Below are 19,648 nucleotides of genomic sequence, written 5' to 3'. Positions count from 1 at the left end.
AAGAGGAAATTCACATTTGATTGCATGGATCACTAGGAATTTTCTTCCTCTTTCCATTCCACGTATAACTACTAACTTTGCTTGCCATAATCCCTTCCGTATTCTGTGAGTGAATTATAAAAATCTTTTACTTTTCTATAGTATTACTAGTTTACTTCATTAGCTGTCCAACGTCTATTAGTATTTGTTTGCGGCTATCGAATAATGCATGCTGTTCAAAAAATATATTTTGTTTTGTCCACGCGTCAACAAGCCCGTGCTTAGTATCGCTGGGCCACTTGTTGGTACTGCCGTTAGTAGGTCAAGGTCCAAATAAATAAATAAGCATATTGAATTCTATTCGGCCGATTGTAATGATCGACCGATAGAATAGAGAAGCTCTAAATTTCCCAATTTTTGTTGTACTAAATATGACGCACCCTAATGCAGTCATCTATAGTATATACATATATACATATATATAGTAATATATCCACCACCAGAATAATTTCTCGTACATGACAAACACTCATAATTATTCCCCTTCCAAATTCTTTCCCACAAATCATATCATAAACATAAACATTTGTCGCGACGGCACCAACTGTCACAAACAAAAAGATCCTATTACATTGGCGATCCATTAAAATTTTCCATTTGCAACTTGAGGACTCAGCATTACTGCACTAACACAAACACAAAACATCACACGTATGTTAGCCCTAAGTCGTAATAAGAACTTTCATGTTAGAGCTCAGCATATTGTGAGTTCAGTTTTTAAAGACACTTTCCTCACTTAAGACGCGTAGCCCGCGAGCTTATAAATAAAAATAAAGTAGTCTATTAAGTAAACAAAAATAAATCCTTGTGTTTTATTTTTTTTTACTGTTCGTGCACCGCGAACATCTAATTATATATATAAGGCTAACGGCCTTAGTTTTATTAGAATAGAATTTAATATATAAAGTAAGTTTACGATAATTGATAATTTTATACGGATGAAGCAACGATGACTTTCTGCGTACATGCACGGCTGTTCTGCTTCGACTTAACGACTCTGTCTAGTCTGCGCCATGGATAGCGAGCGATTATTTTTCTCAAACCATCGATAGTGCTATCGGTAGTGTGATGCTTATTAATTGTTAAATGTAAAAAAAAGCTATAAAATGCAATTTAAACAAAACTTTATTATATTCTTAACTCTTAAAAATAAAAAATACATTTCATTTGTTGCCTTTGTGTTATACAAATTAATAAACCATTTCATTCAATTAATAAACATTTTCATTTAGCTTCTTCGTAGAGCCATTTGTTCTTATTGAGAAACAATAACATGTTAATGTTTTCCTCCTTCAGTCGAGTTCAGCGATCGAAGACTATTTGTCCGGCCTTGCTAAACATGCGCTCGGACTCCACTGATGTGGCGGGTACGCACAAAAATTTAAACATTACGGTTTTTATAAGTTTCAGATCCGTTTTTTCGTTCATCTGAAATTATAAACAAAAAACTGAATTTCACTTAATATATATGTATCCTTACTTGTATACAGATCAGAGGATCTGTATCCTGGGATGCTACACCTCTTTCTAGATATTGCCGTTTTACGATTATTGCATCACTTCGGCTGGTGGTTGGTTTTTCATTTGCTTTTATTTCAACAGAATCAAACAATTTTTTTTTTCTTTTGAAGTTGTAGGTTCCAATTCCACAATGGGTTTCGAGATTTGCTGTGATGTAATGACAAGCACACTTTCTAAAAGAACGGATGCTTGCTCAGCGTTGTAATCATTGCGGAATCCGATTTTTTTGAACCTCGGATCCAAAATAGTTCCAATTCTGATAATGCTTCTTTCTTCATATTTAAAAAGCCTTTTTGTTATTGAATCCAACAAACATTCTTGCAGCGCTTTCCCTTCGGTCGTATTTAACAATAGTCAGTTGGTGAACTTTGCGGTATAATACGTAAACTATTGGTATTATTAAAGAAATCGTGATGTACTTGCCGCCGGAAATTTGCTCTGTCACATCTTGAAATAGTGCCAATAGGTTGCATATGTCCTCTAATATAATTATTTCATTGGCAGTAAATAGCAGAGGTGCATTTGCTGTGGCCAATAACACTTTTGAAATCGCTTTGTTTGTTTATATTATGCGCTCTATCATAAAGTAGAAGCTGTTCCACCTAGTTGGCATTTCCTGTAACAAGCTAAGCGGGTTTTCGGATTCTTGGGCTTTTTTAAATTTTGCGCTTGCAGTAGAGCTTTTCTTAAAAAATTTGACAGTGGTCTTACATTTTTCAAATAAGTTTTCCAAGCACAAATTGAATGCATTTTTAAAGCGTCTTGCACAACAAGATTCAAGCTGTGTGCGAAACATGGCAAGTTACGAATCTTTAAAATATCACATGCTTTTAGCATTGCGCTTGCATTATCGGTCACAATGCACACTGTTTTGTCCAAAACATTGAATTGCTCTGAGACACCTTTCAAAGTTTCAGCAATATTTGGTGCCGAATGATTCGTAGCATCTTTTAATTTTTCTGTGCTGAGTGACGCTGTTCGAAACTGAAAGCCATCGATAAAATGGCAAGTCACAGTTAAAAATGCATCATTTGCGCTTGATGTCCAGCAATCGCATGTCACAGCAACACTAGTTGTTTCCCTTAATTTGGTTTTTAGGGTGAGAACAGCCTCGTCTAATATACCCTTCACCAGCACATCTCTTAGATGGGTTTTGCTGGGAATTTTAAACCTTGGGTCAAGGATTTGGGAGTACTCGATAAAACCATCCCATTCAACTATATTGAAAGGTTGAACATCCTTTGCGATCATCTTGGCTAATACACGATCGATGTCCCTCTTCCGTCTAGAGTTCGTATCATAAGAAATGGCTGGTTTGAAATACGAAGAGATCGAGTGCATGCTCGATCTTGTGCTGCTGCTTGATGATGCAGGTAAATTTGAGTCATTGCACTCTGCAGGTTTGGCAACAGCGTCATCGATGCCTGGATGAAATCGTTTTAGGTGATCTCTTAGATTTGACGTGTTGCCACTCGTCTTATATTCCTTTCCGCAATTCAGACACTTCGCCAGTTTTTTAGCGTCAGATCGCTTAAAGTACTTCCATACCTTCGATATCCCTTTCTTGCGTTTGAGGGCTTCTTGCTGTGTGTCGCTTGCGTCCGAGTCAGCGCTGCTGCATTCACAAGCTACTTCGACGTCACTGCTAGGAGTAGTTGAGCTGCGTCGTTTTGCTTTAATTGAAAAAACACGTTTTGAATACTTAAAATAAAACTTACAAATACACTTGCACTTACCTTTTTCCACAATTGTTAGGAACTTCTCCATGCTATAACTTATTTTTGCTTTCCACTTTCAACAATATTTTTGCTTTCCACTATATTTTTGATGTCCACTTTCAGCTATATATTTTCTTTGTGATGTGAGACGCCGAGTGCAAAACTATCGATAGTGCAGGGCTGAAATCGATGGCGGTGCGATAGCGTCGAACCATCGATAGCGTCGATAGTGCCATCGATAGTTCTCCACCTCTAATTCAGTCATCAGCCTCTGATGACAAACCTTTTTCATCTCGTATTATCACTGTTTGTATGTCTATAACTCCACGCGCGGCAATACATTTCACTTGCAGCAGGTAATCGTGAACACTTTCGTCTTTGTGTTTTACACGCTCAGCTAATTTCCTATTAATGACACATAGTCAATTCTTTAATCAACTTTGTTTACAATGTATTATATTCGAACACTGCAGTTGACTCCAGAAATAGTGCCGCTGTACGGGTCATCTTGGCGCGCGTTTGGACATATTTCTGCTTGTCACTGAGTCCGTATGCGTCATATATATGTATATATATATATATATATATCTATACTGATAATTCTATACAAAAGATCTATACTCAACTATAGGACCACCACTTTATGATTCCAGTTATTAAATTCAATAACCAACACAGGTATGAAGTATGAAGAATAAGTAGTGCAGTTGTGACCAGTATCTTTAATTTATGTACACATAAAATCCCCAGAAATTCGGCTCGCCGCGGATAGCCACTGTGGACCATTAGTCGTCTATTCAACCTCTGTCGCAACTATAGAGCTATGCGTACATGTCACCACCAATCCATTGTATGTACAATCTGGGTACAATAGACGACAGTCCACCAGATACTCGATGAAGATCACAACAAGGCTTTACCTAGTTAATTAACAGATCGTATATGTGTGTTGACCAGAAAAAAGACGGAATGAGTAACAAAAAAAATCAACCATGCAATAACAAAAGATTCTTTTATATAGTTCGTCAATTATTCCTTATTTTTTGCCTTGCCATGATTTGACGATAAACTGACTTCGCAGTTACAAAAACATCCCACGTAATCTAATTAGCGTCTGTTCTCTCCCGGATCTATCATCGGGCCACTCGCCTGTACTCTTTGGCCTAAACCAACAGCCAGTTATTAATGACAACCCCATCATGTTAACCTCTAACAGCACAAACTGGCTCAAAATCAAAAAATACATAAGTTCACACATTGAACTTACACCACGGCTAATCGACGAAGATGACATCAACAGAACCGTAGACAATCTCGAGACAGTTTTGGCTTCAGCGGATCGAATCGCAACACCACGTAGGCAAAATATAACACCAAGCACATGGCAATTATCTCGATCGCCATCTGCAAAGCAACAGTTAAAAGAAGCTTCACGTCGACTCACGACAAGAAGAAGACAGATCCCAACAGCGCTATATAGAGCAACTATCTCCTACCAGCTCAAAATTCCCACTTTGGAAAGCTCACTCAACACTGAGCTCACCAACAGTAACGGTTACGCCAATAAGGACCCCTGCAGGTTGCTGGGCCCGAAGCGACAAGGACCGAGCCGACACATTCGCTACCCACCTTCAAAATGTTTTCCAGCCAAATCCAGTAACAAACCTGCCTAATATACGTTTGCAAACAGAAGTGGACTTTCCTATTGCCGAACCAATTGTATTTCGAGTATGTGAAGTCATAAAAATTATAAAAGAGAAGCTACAACCACGAAAATCTCCGGTCTGCGATCTAATAACTCCAAAAATGCTTATTGAACTCCTACTATGTGCTGTCGGTACTATATGCCAACTCTTCAACGCGATGACAAGAATCGGCTGCTTCCCGAAGAGGTGGAAAAAGTTAATCATCATAATGATACCTAAGCCAGGAAAAGACCACACGATCACCTCCTCATACAGACCAATAAGCCTACTTTCGTGTCTATCAAAACTCTTTGAGAAATGCCTTCTAACCCGTATCATACTTAAGAAGACACATTAACCCAGCACATCAATTCGGTTTTCGCGAAAAACATGGAACTATCGAACAGGTGAACCGCATAACATTAGAAATTCGAACAGCATTCGAGAATAGGGAGTACTGCACTGCGGTATTTTTGGACGTCTCTCAAGCATTCGACAGAGTATAGTTTGACGGCCTAATGCACAAAATCAAAATAATGCTCCCTAATAACACGCATAAACTCTTGAAGTCATAATTTACAACATCCCATCCAGCGACAATTACTAGGACTGCCTACCATAAATACAGTTTAAGAAACTGTTAGAATACTGTAGTATTTTAAAGATTTAAACACATTTTCTTAGTCTTGTAAGAGAAGATTCGAAATATAAAAAAAAAAAAACTAGTAAGGTTTACGACTAACTAAAACTCATCAGGACTTGATTCTAGTGGTGCCATCTGAGTGGCCGGGTAGATTTCAAGTGCCCTGTTTTAATAATAATTTTGAATTTCTATCACATTGCTGTTACTGACACTTGGTGAAAGCATGACATTTCTTGATACTAAAATTTTTCTAATGACTTTTCGGCATACACGCAAGCTAAGTCATTGTGGTGATTTTTCGATTAGTGTAAATATTATTACATTATAATTTATAAGTTTTTAAATTATATATTTTTTTTATACATCCTCCAACTTCTGATGAAGTTGTATTTAGTTGATTTTTCTATTATTAATAAGATTTCTAAAAAAAAAACAATTAAGAAAGTTACAGTCGAGTGTGTTCGACTGTGAGTTACCCGCTACCCCTTTTTAATAAAGGCAAAATATTGCGGTATTATTAAAAAAAAATACCGAAAATACTGAAAATATACCAAATCGTATGCTTGGTATATCGATATAGTACACCATTGAAAATATACCATAGACGGCACAATGGACCAGATTGTCGGCCAAAGCAACTAAGAGCCCTAGTAAGTAGGCGTTTTTGCCCATACAAAAGTATTTCTTTAATAACTTCCACAATTTTTTATCTGATCGCAATCAAAATTTTTTGATTATTGTACCATACCCGCACACACCCGCAGCTGTAGCTTTAAAATTACGCTTGTTATTCGATTTTTTTGTTTTGCGTGGGCGGAAGTGGGCGTGGCAACAATTTGAAACAAACTTGATCTGCGTGCAAACAACAAATGCTGTCGAAAAAAGTTATAGCTGTATCTCTTAAAGTCTCTGATATTCAGTGTTTCATACGGCAAACCGGTTTTAAGTAACTCGTTCTGCTGATATCTTAAACTGACTGACAACAACTTTAGTAACTTGAATACAGCAATTGAAGAGACATCTCCGACATCATAAAGTATATATATTCCTGATCAGCGTCAACAGCCAAGACGATCCAGATATAATAGAATGTAATACCCAAAAAATCGCTTCAATAGAAAACAAAATTAATAAAGAAAAGAGATTCCGAGCCGACACACACTTCAGTGGGGTTTCCTTTACTGAAATTGCCTACCAGAGGAATCTAGGTGTTGTCTCCCTCGTCTCTACCCTCGCGACCTGTGAAATGTCGTTTATTTACTGTCGTGACGATGATGTAGTCAATAAATTGGGCTTGGGATATCGTAAAGCGAGGAGGACAGTATACCGCGGCTAGTGTTATATTGTGACAATCCAACTGTAGAATGATAGATGTGGCTTGCAGATAGCTAGTTGCAAATGCATTGTGGAAGTGGTGTTTAATGCGGTTTTTAATCAGTATTCCAGTGCCTCCATAGGCCTTTCCATTAGGATGATTTGTACTGTAGAACAAATACCCTTGGATTTGGAAATTGTATTTGCTGGTAAGGTGGGTTTCTGCACGTAGCATTACGTCGATTTCATTGTCATTCATGAGTTGTGCTAACTCAATTTTGTGCTGTGGAACGCCGTTGGCATTCCACAGTGCAATGCGTAGGGGAGCCATTGATTATTTTGATAGTGTGTTTTGGAGCATCTGAATCAAAATATTTTGATTTGTCATCAGACTTTGCATGGTTGTTCGCATAAAAGCAATGAATTCCTCCATGCTTTGTTGCGGTCTGAGTATCATCGTTTCCATTTTATATTCTTTGTGCTCTACGGGTTGGTAAGGGACTGTAGGTGGTGATTGGTCATTGCAAGCAGGGCTCGCCTGATTCGATTTTATAACGCTTGCAAAGCTTACGTTTTTAGTTACGTTGGAACTACCGAGTGAAGACCAGGCTGTTGACGAAAAGAAAACTTCAGGCGTGAGTTTGAAGGGTACTAATGGTGATCGCGTTGTTAAGACTTTATGGTTGATCTGACTTTTTAACTCCTTGTATACTGGACAGCCTCTGTAGTTTGCGGTGTGGTTACCTCCGCAGTTACTACATTTTTTAGTGGTTGGGTCCTTTTGTGCTTTACATTCAGCAGATGTATGCAGTCCTCCGCAAGCTACGCATACAGAGCGGAGTGTGCAGTAAGATTTAGTGTATCCGTATTCTTGGCAATTTGCGCACTGGACCGGGCCATTACGTTTGTGCGGCTTTTCGACTGTAATTCTGCGGTGCAGTAGGAACTGGAGTTTATAGATGGGATGCACTTCGTTTTTCTTGAGGGCCTTGGAGTCAGGGACGAGTTCCACTTTCTATTGCGGATATTTATAACGGTTTTTTACGTTGAAACCTTTGTCTTTTAGTGCCTGTTCTACTTCAGTAGTGTTAACATCTGGTTCGATGCCTTTTATGACCACTTGTTGTCCTTTGCTACTTTTTAGCTGATAAGTATAGTAGCTTTTTTCTTGGCGTTTAGGAGCTCCGTCAATTTTCTGAAGTTTTCTTCGGTTTTCACTTGGACCTTTGTTTCATGAATGTCTCCTTTAGTCAAGGGGATTACATGGAAGCTATCTTTACCAATAAGATCGTTTATTGTGTTCATAGGGTTGTTAGAATTTTTCTCTCGGATGTATAGCGGAGGCGGCTTCGCTTTCTTTTTTATCCGCATCCGTAACTGTAGAAGGCCTTCGTTGGAGATGACAGCCAAAGTTTCAAATCTATTTGCTGTATTAGGGCTCTGCACAGTTCCTTGATTGGAGGAAACCCGATAGATTTTTGCGACGTTACCCATTTTCGAACCTTGTGGACTTTGTTTTCTTTTAAAGTGTACGTAGCGATGCATGCCAGTCTATATGGTCAAACCTTGCTTTTTACTTGGTGCGTTTGTCAGTGCAGCCAGTGCGCTGGCTGGTCATTGGATTTACAGTTGCTACTGACGTCACTGTGCTAGTAACCGTGGCCAGACATGTGTGCAGTTGGGGCGAGGCAAAGCAAGGAAGGGGGGAAACACATTTATCGCTTACCTCGCTTTGCGCTGTCGGTAACGCAGACGGAGAGAGAGAGTGCGCCCTTTCGTTGAGAGTAGGTTTGAGTTTGTTTTTCGGTGTTGGGGTTAACGCTCGAGGTTGATCGGCAGAAGCTTTGGTTTTTGTTGCTTCGCCTGTATCTGTCGACACGAAAGTGAAGTATGCATTGCTAAGAGAGCGTCGACGCTCGTCTAGCTGATGTTGGCGCTGCGACCCAAGTTCGCTTTGGTTCATCACCTTAATTTTTTTATGTTGATTTTTTTGTATTATTATTAGTTACAAAAGTGCACTAGTTTTAAACACAAAATAAAAGTAAGTTGCGACTTTTCATCGCACTAAGCGTCTTTTCGCTGCATTTCTAGCTTTTTACGCTTGTTATTCGATTATTATCGATTTGCCGGAAAAAAGAAAAAAGCTGCTTAAATTTGGCCGTTGTTTTCATATTTTTCCCGCAATCACACTTTAAAAAAAGTCAAAATCTTACGGGAAAAAAGCGGAAACGACACCGCTGATAACAAAATTTATATCTCTAACTATAAAAAATAAGCTACACCCAAATGAGAAAAATCATGAAATCTTATTATGTTTTTATGTGGGTGGCAAAAATTATTGGGGGCTATATTTATGATTATGTCTTTAAATTTCCATTGCGACAGTTTCCAGAAGAAAAATAATCAATGGATTTATAATAGTTTTTTGTATGTTTGAACAAAAATCAAATTAAATATCTTATTACTGCCCATTGCTAACGTGGGCTTCTTCGATGACGCGAAAAATTTTTTTATACATATGTACATTTATATCACTTTTGACATTTTAACAAACGCGTTATTTAATTTATTTATTTTTACATGCGATTAATGGTAGCACTTTAGCCAACTTATTCGTCTTCGATGAAACTATCGATTAGAAATAAATTCTCGATCATATGAAATGCACATAACCATCGGCAAAAAAAGAACAAGCTCCGATATTTTCATGCTGTTGATGCCAGATGATGGCAGGAGTGACCACTCAAAACAGCTGACAGTGTGGTCGCGATCGATTGATATCGATAGCGACAAAGTTAGTATACTGTGCGTGTGACCTTGTCACACGCGCAGTCACACTGATCTAGTTTATCCTCATGTTGGTCACCCTGCCCACTTTTAGTGCTTTTTCCTGATAACATATGTTCTACTATTCTGACCGGCACAACAAGTGTATTTTTCAAGTGTGCAATAAAAGTAATTGTAAAGTTTACAATTCTACAATAATTCGAAAGTGCAAGTGTTATTATTTATCTGGAAGACGCCCCCCTACACATTTTGGTTCTTCGAGCCGGATTATTTGGATATCGCTCGACCCCAGCAAGCAATCGGTTGTCAAGATAAGTAATACACTTTTTTCTCCATACATTTTGTGCAAGTGTCGTGTTCGCGCCATATTCTTTTTCCTTGTACCTTATATATATGTGACACAGTATATATATATATGTACATAAGCGTTCTACCGGCTTTCTTTCCGCTATCTTTTCTACTTTGTGTATACTTTGCACAGTATATATATATATATATATCCTTATATGTATATGTATGTGTAGGTATCTATACAGTTTAAAAGAGTTCGCTTATATTTTACGATTTGGCCGCTGTTGTATGTACTTTGTTACATTTCTGTCGTTTCGTGTTTGTCTGTTTTTTTGACACACTCCAGTGTATGTAACCTCCTCGTGTTATTCTACTCTAAATAACAAGGAAGTTGCACTCTATTAAAGACAAACGCGCGTAGATCCACTACACTCCATTTATATATATATATATACATATATATATACACATATACACACGACACATATACATCCACATAATACACACATACATACACGAACACTTCCATACACGACACTTACACACATATACACTCCGTATATATTCCATATACACTCCGTATATATTCCATTTACACTCCGTATATATTCCATATACACTCCGTATATATTCCATATACACTCCGTATACATTCCATATACACTCCGTATATAGTTGTGTCGGCTTTGTTCACTATCCTGTGATAGCCGAAGTTCCTTTCCATTTTTTGTGCTTGCTCTCGGCTGCCGAAGCGTAGTATGTCCAAAAGCCAAAAGAGTGAAAAGGACTCTAAACTTTCATTAAAGCTTCCGACCACAGCTCGTCGCCTGTCGTCCGCTTCGCCCGCTCCTTCGGGATCCAAATCCGCCACTCCTGCCGCTCAACTCCGAGTCAAAGTTGATCGTCCGTCGCCGTCTGCTTCTTCTGCAACTACACGATCCGTCCAGGCTAAACTTAGCAACACCCGTGCGATGGCTCTCAGCAACTTCGTCGCCGTCTCTGACAGACTGGTGCACTTTGAGAGTCGGGTCAGAGGGCCTGCAGCCGAAGACGACAATGTACACACGTACGAGATCCGTCGTGACCGCCTGCAAGCCCTCTGGGACAGTGTAGAGACCGCTTATGCCACGTGCGCTGATGCACTGCATCGAGACGGCGACAACGAAGGCATACAGGCCATGGAGGCCAAATATGACCACTGCTATGCAGTGTATGAGCGGTGTCTCGCCCATGTAAAGGGGCAAATTACCCAATTTTCCGAATCAACCAGGAGTGAAGCATCCGCTCCTCCTGTGTACTCCAGTGGCTGCCGGCTCCCTTCAATCGACACCGAAGTATTCCGTGGGGATTACTTGCGGTGGCCGACCTTCCGTGATCTTTTCACGGCCATCTACGTCAACAATCCGAGGTTGACTCCGGTTGAGAAACTATTCCATCTCAATTCAAAAACCGCAGATGAGGCCAATGAGATCGTAGCCAAATTTCCGCTGACGAACGATGGTTTCGCGTTGGCTTGGAGTGCTCTCTGCGAGCGATTCGAAAACAAGCGCTTGTTAATAACGAGCCAGTTAAAAATTCTCTTCAACCTGTCCACGGTTTCGCAAGAGTCTGGAGCAGCGATTAAGGAGCTGCATGGCACAATTCAGCGGTGCTTGACCGCTCTTGACCACTCAGACATTTCAGTCTCTAGTCCTTTCGCCGACTGCATCCTGGTCTTTCTTTGCTCATCCAAGCTCCCCAAACTTACACTCTCACCCTGGGAGCAATCATTGGTGGACAAGTCCAAGATTCCCGCGTGACAGGACATGAGCACATTCCTCAACGAGCGTTATCGTACGCTCGAGGCTGTTGAGGACATGAAGCAAAACAACTCGCAGAACTCTACCGCTGAACCATCCCGTCCACAGCAGAGTTCAAAGCGAATTAACTCATTCAAGGCCCGAGTCAATCAGAGAGGCAAATCGTGTGACTTGTGCTCAAAAGAGAATCACCCTGTCCGGGTTTGTCCAAGCTTCCTTGAAATGTCGGTCAATGATCGGATGAGCTACATCAAACAGAAAAGTCTCTGTTTAAACTGTTTCGCAAGAGGTCACCAACTCCGAGAGTGTACGAGTGCGCACAATTGCTTGACATGCAAGGGGCGGCACCACACTCTTCTCCATCGGGGCGACAGTGCCCACAATGGTGCCTCTTCCTCTTCCACTTCAGTCACACTTTCCAACATACAGTCCACTCCGAATCAATCGGCAACAAATGTGCAAAATTACTTTGCCATTAACGCTCAGAACATCCTTCTCGGCACGGCGGTTGTCAATGTATGCTATCTATGTACTACCTACACCGCACGAGCACTAATCGACTCGGGATCCGAAGCGACTTTCATTTCTGAGCGTTTATTCCAGCGCATAAAGTTGCCATTCCAATCCGTGCAAGCCCAAGTATCTGGGCTGAATCATGCAATTGCGGCCCAACCGCAGAAGTTATGCAACTTCAGCATTGGTTGTCCAACGAAGCCGAGGCTCCATATCGAGACCTCAGCGTTCGTTATTCCACAACTGGCAGACAAGCTGCCACCATTCCGTGTGCCGAAAGGCTTCCTAAAGGATCTACCAGCGATTGAACTGGCAGATCCAAACTTCTACAAAAGTGCTCAGATTGACATCTTAATTGGCGCGGATATCCTTCCGTCAGTCATCCTGAGCGGTTCCCGGCCAAACATTTGTGGCTCACTCCTTGGCCAACAAACCGTGTTTGGTTGGATTCTCACCGGCCCCGTCTCCCAGAATGGGTCGACAACTGTCTCTGCGTTTTCGACAAGAGTCGCTATCCAAGCAGACGATCAACTCGACAGTCTAGACTCCAAAGTTTGGGAGGCGGAGGATATTCCGTCGAAGCTGGTTAGCTGCGAAAACACAACTTCACGCAGCAGATGTGGCAGATCTCGGGTGACTCTTCCATTCCGGAAGCCCGTCACCACTCCTAATTTGTATCTGCCTCATCATTCATCCAAACCAGATAGGCATCGACACAAAGACGAATAATCTCCTACTTCGTTTCTCTATTCGTCGTCCTGTGCTGTCCTATACTGTGAAGAAGCTACTGTAATAATCATTTGTTCTTGTTTCATTCCATGTTGTATGCCCTTCCGTGTGGATAGGCCTCAACTCTATTACATGATTGCTGTCATGGGACCCAAGTACCAGAAATTTATTTGGTGGAACCAGCCTAATACGTGAATGCCAAGTCGTCAGTGACGACGCGACGACCAGCCGGAAACAACTCGATCTTGAACTCCAGCACGGCCACGTTCCCGCTCGCCGTCCCCCATGAGCAGGCCTCACCTCTGGGGAGTTTCCAACTTCGCTCACATCCTTGCCCCTCCGTCCCTGGTGCTCGGTACTGATGTGTATCCTCACATCATTCAACATGGCATCCTGCCGAGCACCAACGATTTGCCAATGGCCCAGAATTCCACATTGAGTTGGATTCTGTCCGGTCCATGTGGACAATAAATCCGTTTGCAACTCATTGCAAGGGGGGGATGATGTTGATGCCAGATGATGGCAGGAGTGACCACTCAAAACAGCTGACAGTGTGGTCGCGATCGATTGATAGCGATAGCGACAAAGTTAGTATACTGTGCGTGTGACCTTGTCACACACGCAGTCACACTGATCTAGTTTATCCTCATGTTGGTCACCCTGCCCACTTTTAGTGCTTTTTCCTGATAACATATGTTCTACTATTCTGACCGGCACAACAAGTGTATTTTTCAAGTGTGCAATAAAAGTAATTGTAAAGTTTACAATTCTACAATAATTCGAAAGTGCAAGTGTTATTATTTATCTGGAAGACGCCCCCCCTACACACATGCCCTACTGCAAATTTATCTTACGAAACAAACCGTTTATGTCGCAAAAACTAGAATATGCCAGATTAATTTTAAAATAAGCTATATTTCAAGCTATGAGCTAAAAAACAAATATTAGAATGTAAGGTGTTCATACGGACGGACATGGCATATACATACATACTCTCGGCTGCTGACGGTGATCAAGAATATATATGTATACTTTATAGGGATGGCGATGCCTCCCTTTGTCTGTTACATACATACCCTTTTACTCTATGAGTACCAGGTATAAAAAGGAAGTGATATTACATATGTAAGTGAAATTCTCAGGCAGACCACAATTATATAATTTAATGTAATTCCAATATGATAATTTATATACTACAAATATTTATCTAAACGGAGAATTTAATTCTCGAAAGCGGGTATCTTATACTCCAGCACACTTCATTGTAGCTTTGTTACTTATGATATATCTGGCGCGTGGTCAGCGGATATCCTTGTGGTCGTTATACATACATACATAGTTTGAATACAGGGTCCAAGAATTTTCGGCGTCAAGAAGTCTGGACTTGATGGCGCCAAGTGTGTCTGCCAAGTATGTATGTAGGTATGCAAATACATGAGTGTGTAATATTATATACTATGTATGTATGTATGTATGTATAGAAGACAGCGACTACTCATTTTGAAAGGTATTATAACTTTTTGCCGGCAGGAAATGTATGTAACAGGTAGAAGGAGGCATCTCCGACCCTATAAAGTGCATATATTCTTGATCAGCATCAACAGCCGAGCTATGTCCGTATGTCCGTCTGTGCGTATGATCTCAGAGACTATAAGAGATATAGCTATAATTTTTTTTCAAAAGCATTTGTTTCAAATTTTTGCTACGCCTACTTCCGTCTCCGCAAATCAATAAAATTGAATAATAAAATATATTTTTAGTACTTTGTATTATTTTCGGTATATTTTGAAAATAATACCGCAATATTTTGCGTTTATTCAAAATGGGTAGCGGGTATTTCACAGTCGAACACACTCGATTGTAGCTTTCTTACTCGTTTTCATTATGAAATGTACATCGGGTATTACAACGCCAATGATTTGACTACATCTTTAATTTGATATACCCCTAGGTGATATATTTCTTAATTAGCGGAACAATATTAGTATAATTGAAACACAAAATATAACTTTTAATGTAATTCAAATGGCCTATGCTATAAAACATATCTGATAAAATCAATATAAACAGATTTATCTTTTTAGAAATGAGGTAGTTTTGAAAATTTTGCACAAACCACTTGACTAATTCAAGCGGGATTACAAACATATTTTCTAAAGTCAATGCAGTACAAATCAAATGGTAAAATTAATTGGTCCATATAGGCAGTAGTCTGCTCACAATATTGTAATCATTGTAATTGTTTCAATCCGAGCATTTAGCTGACACAGAATTTTTAGAACATTTTAGGTTCCATAGAGCCCAACCCGTTACTTATGTTATAAAAACCATTAATATTCAAGAATGCCAATAAATTTGCAAAATTACAAATACAGCGTCGTAACATGCCTAATTTTGTTGGTATTATTTCGCTGTATTTTTTTTTCGCAATATCCGGTTGAATTGTAAAAATTTAGTCGGTATAAGCTGTTTTGTCGCCAAAAGCGGAAACGTACTTAGCGGAGGTCCTTTCACATATGTAAGTTTGTATGGGGACCAACCAAGTCAACGAGATTTCGTCACAAGAACCAGACGGACACTATAAGCGGAGTTGTTATAACCGGATTCTACTGTAATTGGTAGAAAATTGTAATTTTACTTCATAACCCTTGTTCATACAAATCTATATGCAAATCTTGATAAAATTTAATTAACCACAATGTATGGTAAGACCATAGACACTTGATATTTTTTTTTTTTATAAATTTGAACCTTTCGTTAAATTGAGCATAAGTAACTGCATGAAATGTCGAATCTTCACTTGGGGTTGTTTCTTGGCAAATATTTCGGTATTATTGCATAGGAGCGATACGGATGGGTTAACATTTTTTTAAAGGAGCAAATGATGGCCAAAAAGCAAACAAAGGAAGTGGACAGTCTTTGATTAGACTTGTCGAGAAAAATAATTGGCCCGAATGGATTGTCTAAAGAGAACGGATCGTATTAAGAATTTCACTTAATAAATAATACATTAAAAGTGCTAAATACCTTGATAAATAGTTTAGTGGTTACATAGGATAATAGACAGGTTTCAGCATTTTGTACTTATTGACACAAAAGCTGTATCGATGTAAAAAAAAAATAATATTGATATAACGAGCTTAAAGCATTGTTCTTAGATCAGCGAAACGAACACTATGTAATAAAAATAAATCGCCCGACGTGGCCGAATTTCGATCCCTGCACAAAATCGAATGCTACGCCTCATGTAAAAATCAATCAGAATAAAAATCTCGGCTTCTATCAAAGAATGAAAATATAAATAAACAAGTACGTAGTAGGTATGTGCTCTGAGAAATACCTGCTACCCATTTTGAATAAAAGCAAAATATATATGGTATAAAAATACCAAAAAATATACGAAAATGTATATTTGGTATATTGATAAGGTACTGCACCCAGTATATACTATAGAGTGAAAACACTTAGTAAGTAGGCGTTTTTCCCATACAAAAGTATTTTTTTAATAACTTCGACAATTTTTATCTGATCGCAACCAAATTTTCACAAATCACAAAGACTATAGTCATTATTGTATACACCAAAATTCGCAGGTGTTCATACGAACAAACGGACAGACAGACAGACGGACATGGCTAGATCGTCTCGGCTGTTGACGCTGATCAAGAATATATATACTTTATAGGGTCGGAGATGCCTCCTTCTAGCTGTTACATGCATCTTGATTCATTCCAATAGTCTTTTAGTGATGTTACTCCAAGAAAATCAAGAATTTTATTAGCATCCGTGAGCCCTCGGCTTGAATCCAATCGACGATTCATAGCAGTTAATCTCTAATTCGTACATTAGAGCTTGCTAAACAGTTGAAACTCAGTGCAGTTTTCTTTTACGTTCAGATTGAAATTGAAAATGCTTGAAGTCTGGACGGCTTTCAGACGTGACGTTTACCCAGTGGACCATTACTCCTTGCGATTCTTCGTGATTTTCTTTATTATCGTGAGGGGTAATTTTACCACAAACCTCAGTTCACTTCCAGAATCTTCAAAATCGTCACCTGAGTTCAATTCTTCGTGCACAATGCGCACGTCCTCTAAATTTAGTTCTCTTTTCGACATCTGAAATGTTGATTGGGGTTATATATCCCACCCAAAAACATAGTGGGATTATAAGTTCCATTTTTATAAAATCATGTATAACTTACAATTTATTAGTGCTTCGCGCTTCCAAAATATATTTTAAATTATTTTTACTATTTTTCTGACAGAAAAACCGCAGTGTGCATTTTGAAGCTTACACATGCGTTTTTGTCAAATTTTACGAACGAACTGACGAAATTTTACCGAAGTCTTGAAACTCATCATGAATATTGCATATACATGTCGATGCTTCTTCATCGACTCGATGGCGTCTTGTACGTGAACATTGTCTTTGTTTCTCGTACCTGAGGGATGGCCACATGATCACGAGTTGCCGTGCAGACAACAAGAATCAGGTGGATGGATGTCAAGAACGACATCACAGATTGCTGCACGAAACGTGGAATTCCTCCAGGAGAACGCCGCAACCAGTAAACGAAAACAGAAGTGAGAAGTGAGAGCCAAAGTAGAAAATCGGCACCAAAGACACCGCCGAGAGCTGTACAAGGGTCCATGGAGTGGAATAGCTGCGTCGACCTAAATCGGCAACGATTGCTCTTTCGTGTACTGCCAGTCAGGCTATTGAATGGTAAATACGTATGCAGTCTTCGACGAAGGTTCATCCGTTTCGATGATCGTCGACGAATTAAGGAGAAAACTAAACCTAACTGGAGACGGCAGCTAAATATAAATTGGTTTGGAGGTAGATCTGCCAGAGAACCCGCAACTTTAGTCGATCTTCAAATCAGCGGAGCAGGAAAACACCAGCTTTACGATTTTCAGAACGTACATGCAGTGCGGAATCTAAGTATACCGATGCAGACCTTTCATCGAATAGACTTGCAAGGAGTTGATACTAATGAGCGTCTTCCAATTAAGATATTCGATAATGCAGTGCCGAAGATTTTGATTGGACTGGATCATTTAGGATGGTCAATAGAGAGTAGACAACTCGCTGCAAACAGGCCCTCTGCATCGGCCACCAAGCTGGGGTGCCTGGTCTATGGTCCAACAAAGGATTGCAGAGGAGGGTCTTCACCGATGTCATGCCATCTTTCTGTGCGTCAGGATGACACAGTAGCTGAGGATGGAGAATTTTAAAAAGAAGAAATCGGAAGTTGCAGCCAGCACCGACACCAGAACGCAAAAGAGTCTCGAAGAGTCCTCGGTGAGATACAGGCAGGACTCTTATGGAAGCGCAACGACATCGTAATGCCACGGAGCTACGATATGGCGTTAAAGAGACTGGTGAATATTGCAAGAAAAATAAAATATGCAAATTATGAATGATTACTTTAATAAAGGATACGCTCGGCGCTTGGAGCAGAACGATATACATTTAGTCAACGAAAACAAGCGATGGTATTTGCCACACTTTAGTGTGATGAATGCAAATAAGTTAGGGACTGCTCTTGCGAAAGTTGACGATGTGTCGCTAAATTCGGTGCTAGACAAGGGTCCACAACACTACAATCCGGCTAAGGGCGTCTGCGGCGATATCAAGATGTTTCACCAAATCGTTAAGCAAGCACAGGATAGATGTGCACAAAGATTTCAATGGCGTGACGGTGATGGATACAACAAGGAATCGGTCCCTGTTGCGACAAATGAGAATGGGCACCGTATTTGGATGAATACGAGATCTTGCGAACATATGGCAGAGTGGATGCAGCCCTATGCATGCCTTACAGCTCAAGAAGGCCGATTATACTTTTCCATTGGCACATATTAGCGGAGATGATGATACATCATTACCGGAAGGAGAAGAGATGCCTTGTTTACATCCCTGAACATCAAGAGCGATTCATCTGGAGATATTATACGACCTGTCGACGGATGCCTGTATAATTGCAGTGCGAAATTTTATGTGTCGTCGAGGACCAGTTGGACAAGGGAGAGAATTTCATTGGGCCAACCGAGAGGCCAAGAAATGCGATGAAGTTCTCGACCAAGACAAGATTCAAGACGAAGTGACTTCCCGTGGGATTCAATTGTCCATCCAAACCATCTGAAGGAGGCGTATGGGTACGTATGGTGCAGTGCGTCAACAGAGTTCTGCGATATATGTACGTTAAAGGATATGGCACCTCAAGTGCACGTACTGCAGAGCCTTTTGATAGAAACGGAGAACATGATCAACTCTCGTCCGCTTACCCACTTGCTGGTAACGGTGGATCATCGTGAAACGATGTAAATGGGTTTGCATTTCGATTAATAGTTTTGTGGTATTTTGTAATCGGTAGTTGAAAGAATGATATGTGGTATTTTAAGGACCATTGTGACGGCCGCATTAAGCAGCTGACTGAGAATGGCGAGGGCCAGAATAAAATTGTCAACCCTGATAAAACGGTTTCGAACGCATCTTCTAATTCTGTTAGCGACAAATGCTTTGCCGATATGAGTGCAAAATAATAGATTGCCTATTTTTAAGAAACGGTTTCGCGCATCTGCGAACAGCGCTTATGCAAAGGGA

The 19,648-nt window shown here is 40.0% G+C and overlaps 3 protein-coding genes and 1 long non-coding RNA gene across 7 annotated transcripts in view; 2 read left to right on the top strand and 2 right to left on the bottom strand.

Moving 5' to 3' along the window:
• The window catches only part of LOC132797543 (protein madd-4), a 109,440-nt gene that overhangs the window by 40,538 nt on the left and 49,254 nt on the right, over positions 1–19,648 (bottom strand).
• Positions 1,190–3,560, bottom strand: LOC132797584 (E3 SUMO-protein ligase ZBED1-like). Of its 2 annotated transcripts, XR_009633727.1 has the most exons (3): positions 3,297–3,560; positions 1,561–3,233; positions 1,190–1,467 (listed from the first exon to the last, which is right to left on the bottom strand). XR_009633727.1 is itself a non-coding variant. In XM_060809347.1 (2 exons), exons 1-2 carry the CDS (start codon positions 3,325–3,327, stop codon positions 2,140–2,142), a joined length of 1,125 nt encoding a protein of 374 aa, XP_060665330.1. In that variant the 5' UTR covers positions 3,328–3,560; the 3' UTR covers positions 1,190–2,139. The 2 variants fall into 2 exon arrangements, 1 of the variants encoding a protein (XP_060665330.1); XM_060809347.1 differs by having other exon boundaries at positions 1,190–3,233.
• Positions 3,545–5,969, top strand: LOC132797585 (uncharacterized). Of its 3 annotated transcripts, XR_009633730.1 has the most exons (5): positions 3,545–3,634; positions 3,752–3,823; positions 3,892–3,956; positions 4,029–4,251; positions 4,300–5,969. It is a non-coding gene; the product is annotated as an uncharacterized LOC132797585 (long non-coding RNA). The 3 variants fall into 3 exon arrangements; XR_009633728.1 differs by having other exon boundaries at positions 3,752–3,956; positions 4,300–5,968; XR_009633729.1 differs by lacking the exon at positions 4,300–5,969 and having other exon boundaries at positions 3,752–3,956; positions 4,029–4,264.
• LOC132797557 (uncharacterized) lies at positions 18,355–18,907 on the top strand. Its single transcript, XM_060809313.1, has 2 exons — positions 18,355–18,423; positions 18,480–18,907. Exons 1-2 carry the CDS (start codon positions 18,366–18,368, stop codon positions 18,905–18,907), a joined length of 486 nt encoding a protein of 161 aa, XP_060665296.1. The 5' UTR covers positions 18,355–18,365.

Source organism: Drosophila nasuta, unplaced genomic scaffold (assembly GCF_023558535.2).
Source record: "Drosophila nasuta strain 15112-1781.00 unplaced genomic scaffold, ASM2355853v1 ctg14_pilon, whole genome shotgun sequence".
Lineage (NCBI taxonomy): Eukaryota > Metazoa > Arthropoda > Insecta > Diptera > Drosophilidae > Drosophila > Drosophila nasuta.
The sequence above is the reverse complement of the archived record's forward strand: the minus strand, read 5'-3'. Positions and strand labels throughout refer to the sequence as shown.

Bases quoted from the DNA above. Each gene is read 5' to 3' on its own strand.
- LOC132797557 (XM_060809313.1), top strand. From the start codon at position 18,366: ATGGAAGCGCAACGACATCGTAATGCCACGGAGCTACGATATGGCGTT. The intron at 18,424-18,479 runs GTGAATATTGCA...ACTTTAATAAAG, and splicing joins ATATGGCGTTAAAGAGACTG to GATACGCTCGGCGCTTGGAG.
- LOC132797584 (XM_060809347.1), bottom strand. From the start codon at position 3,327: ATGGAGAAGTTCCTAACAATTGTGGAAAAAG. The intron at 3,234-3,296 runs GTAAGTGCAAGT...TTTCAATTAAAG, and splicing joins CCTAACAATTGTGGAAAAAG to CAAAACGACGCAGCTCAACT.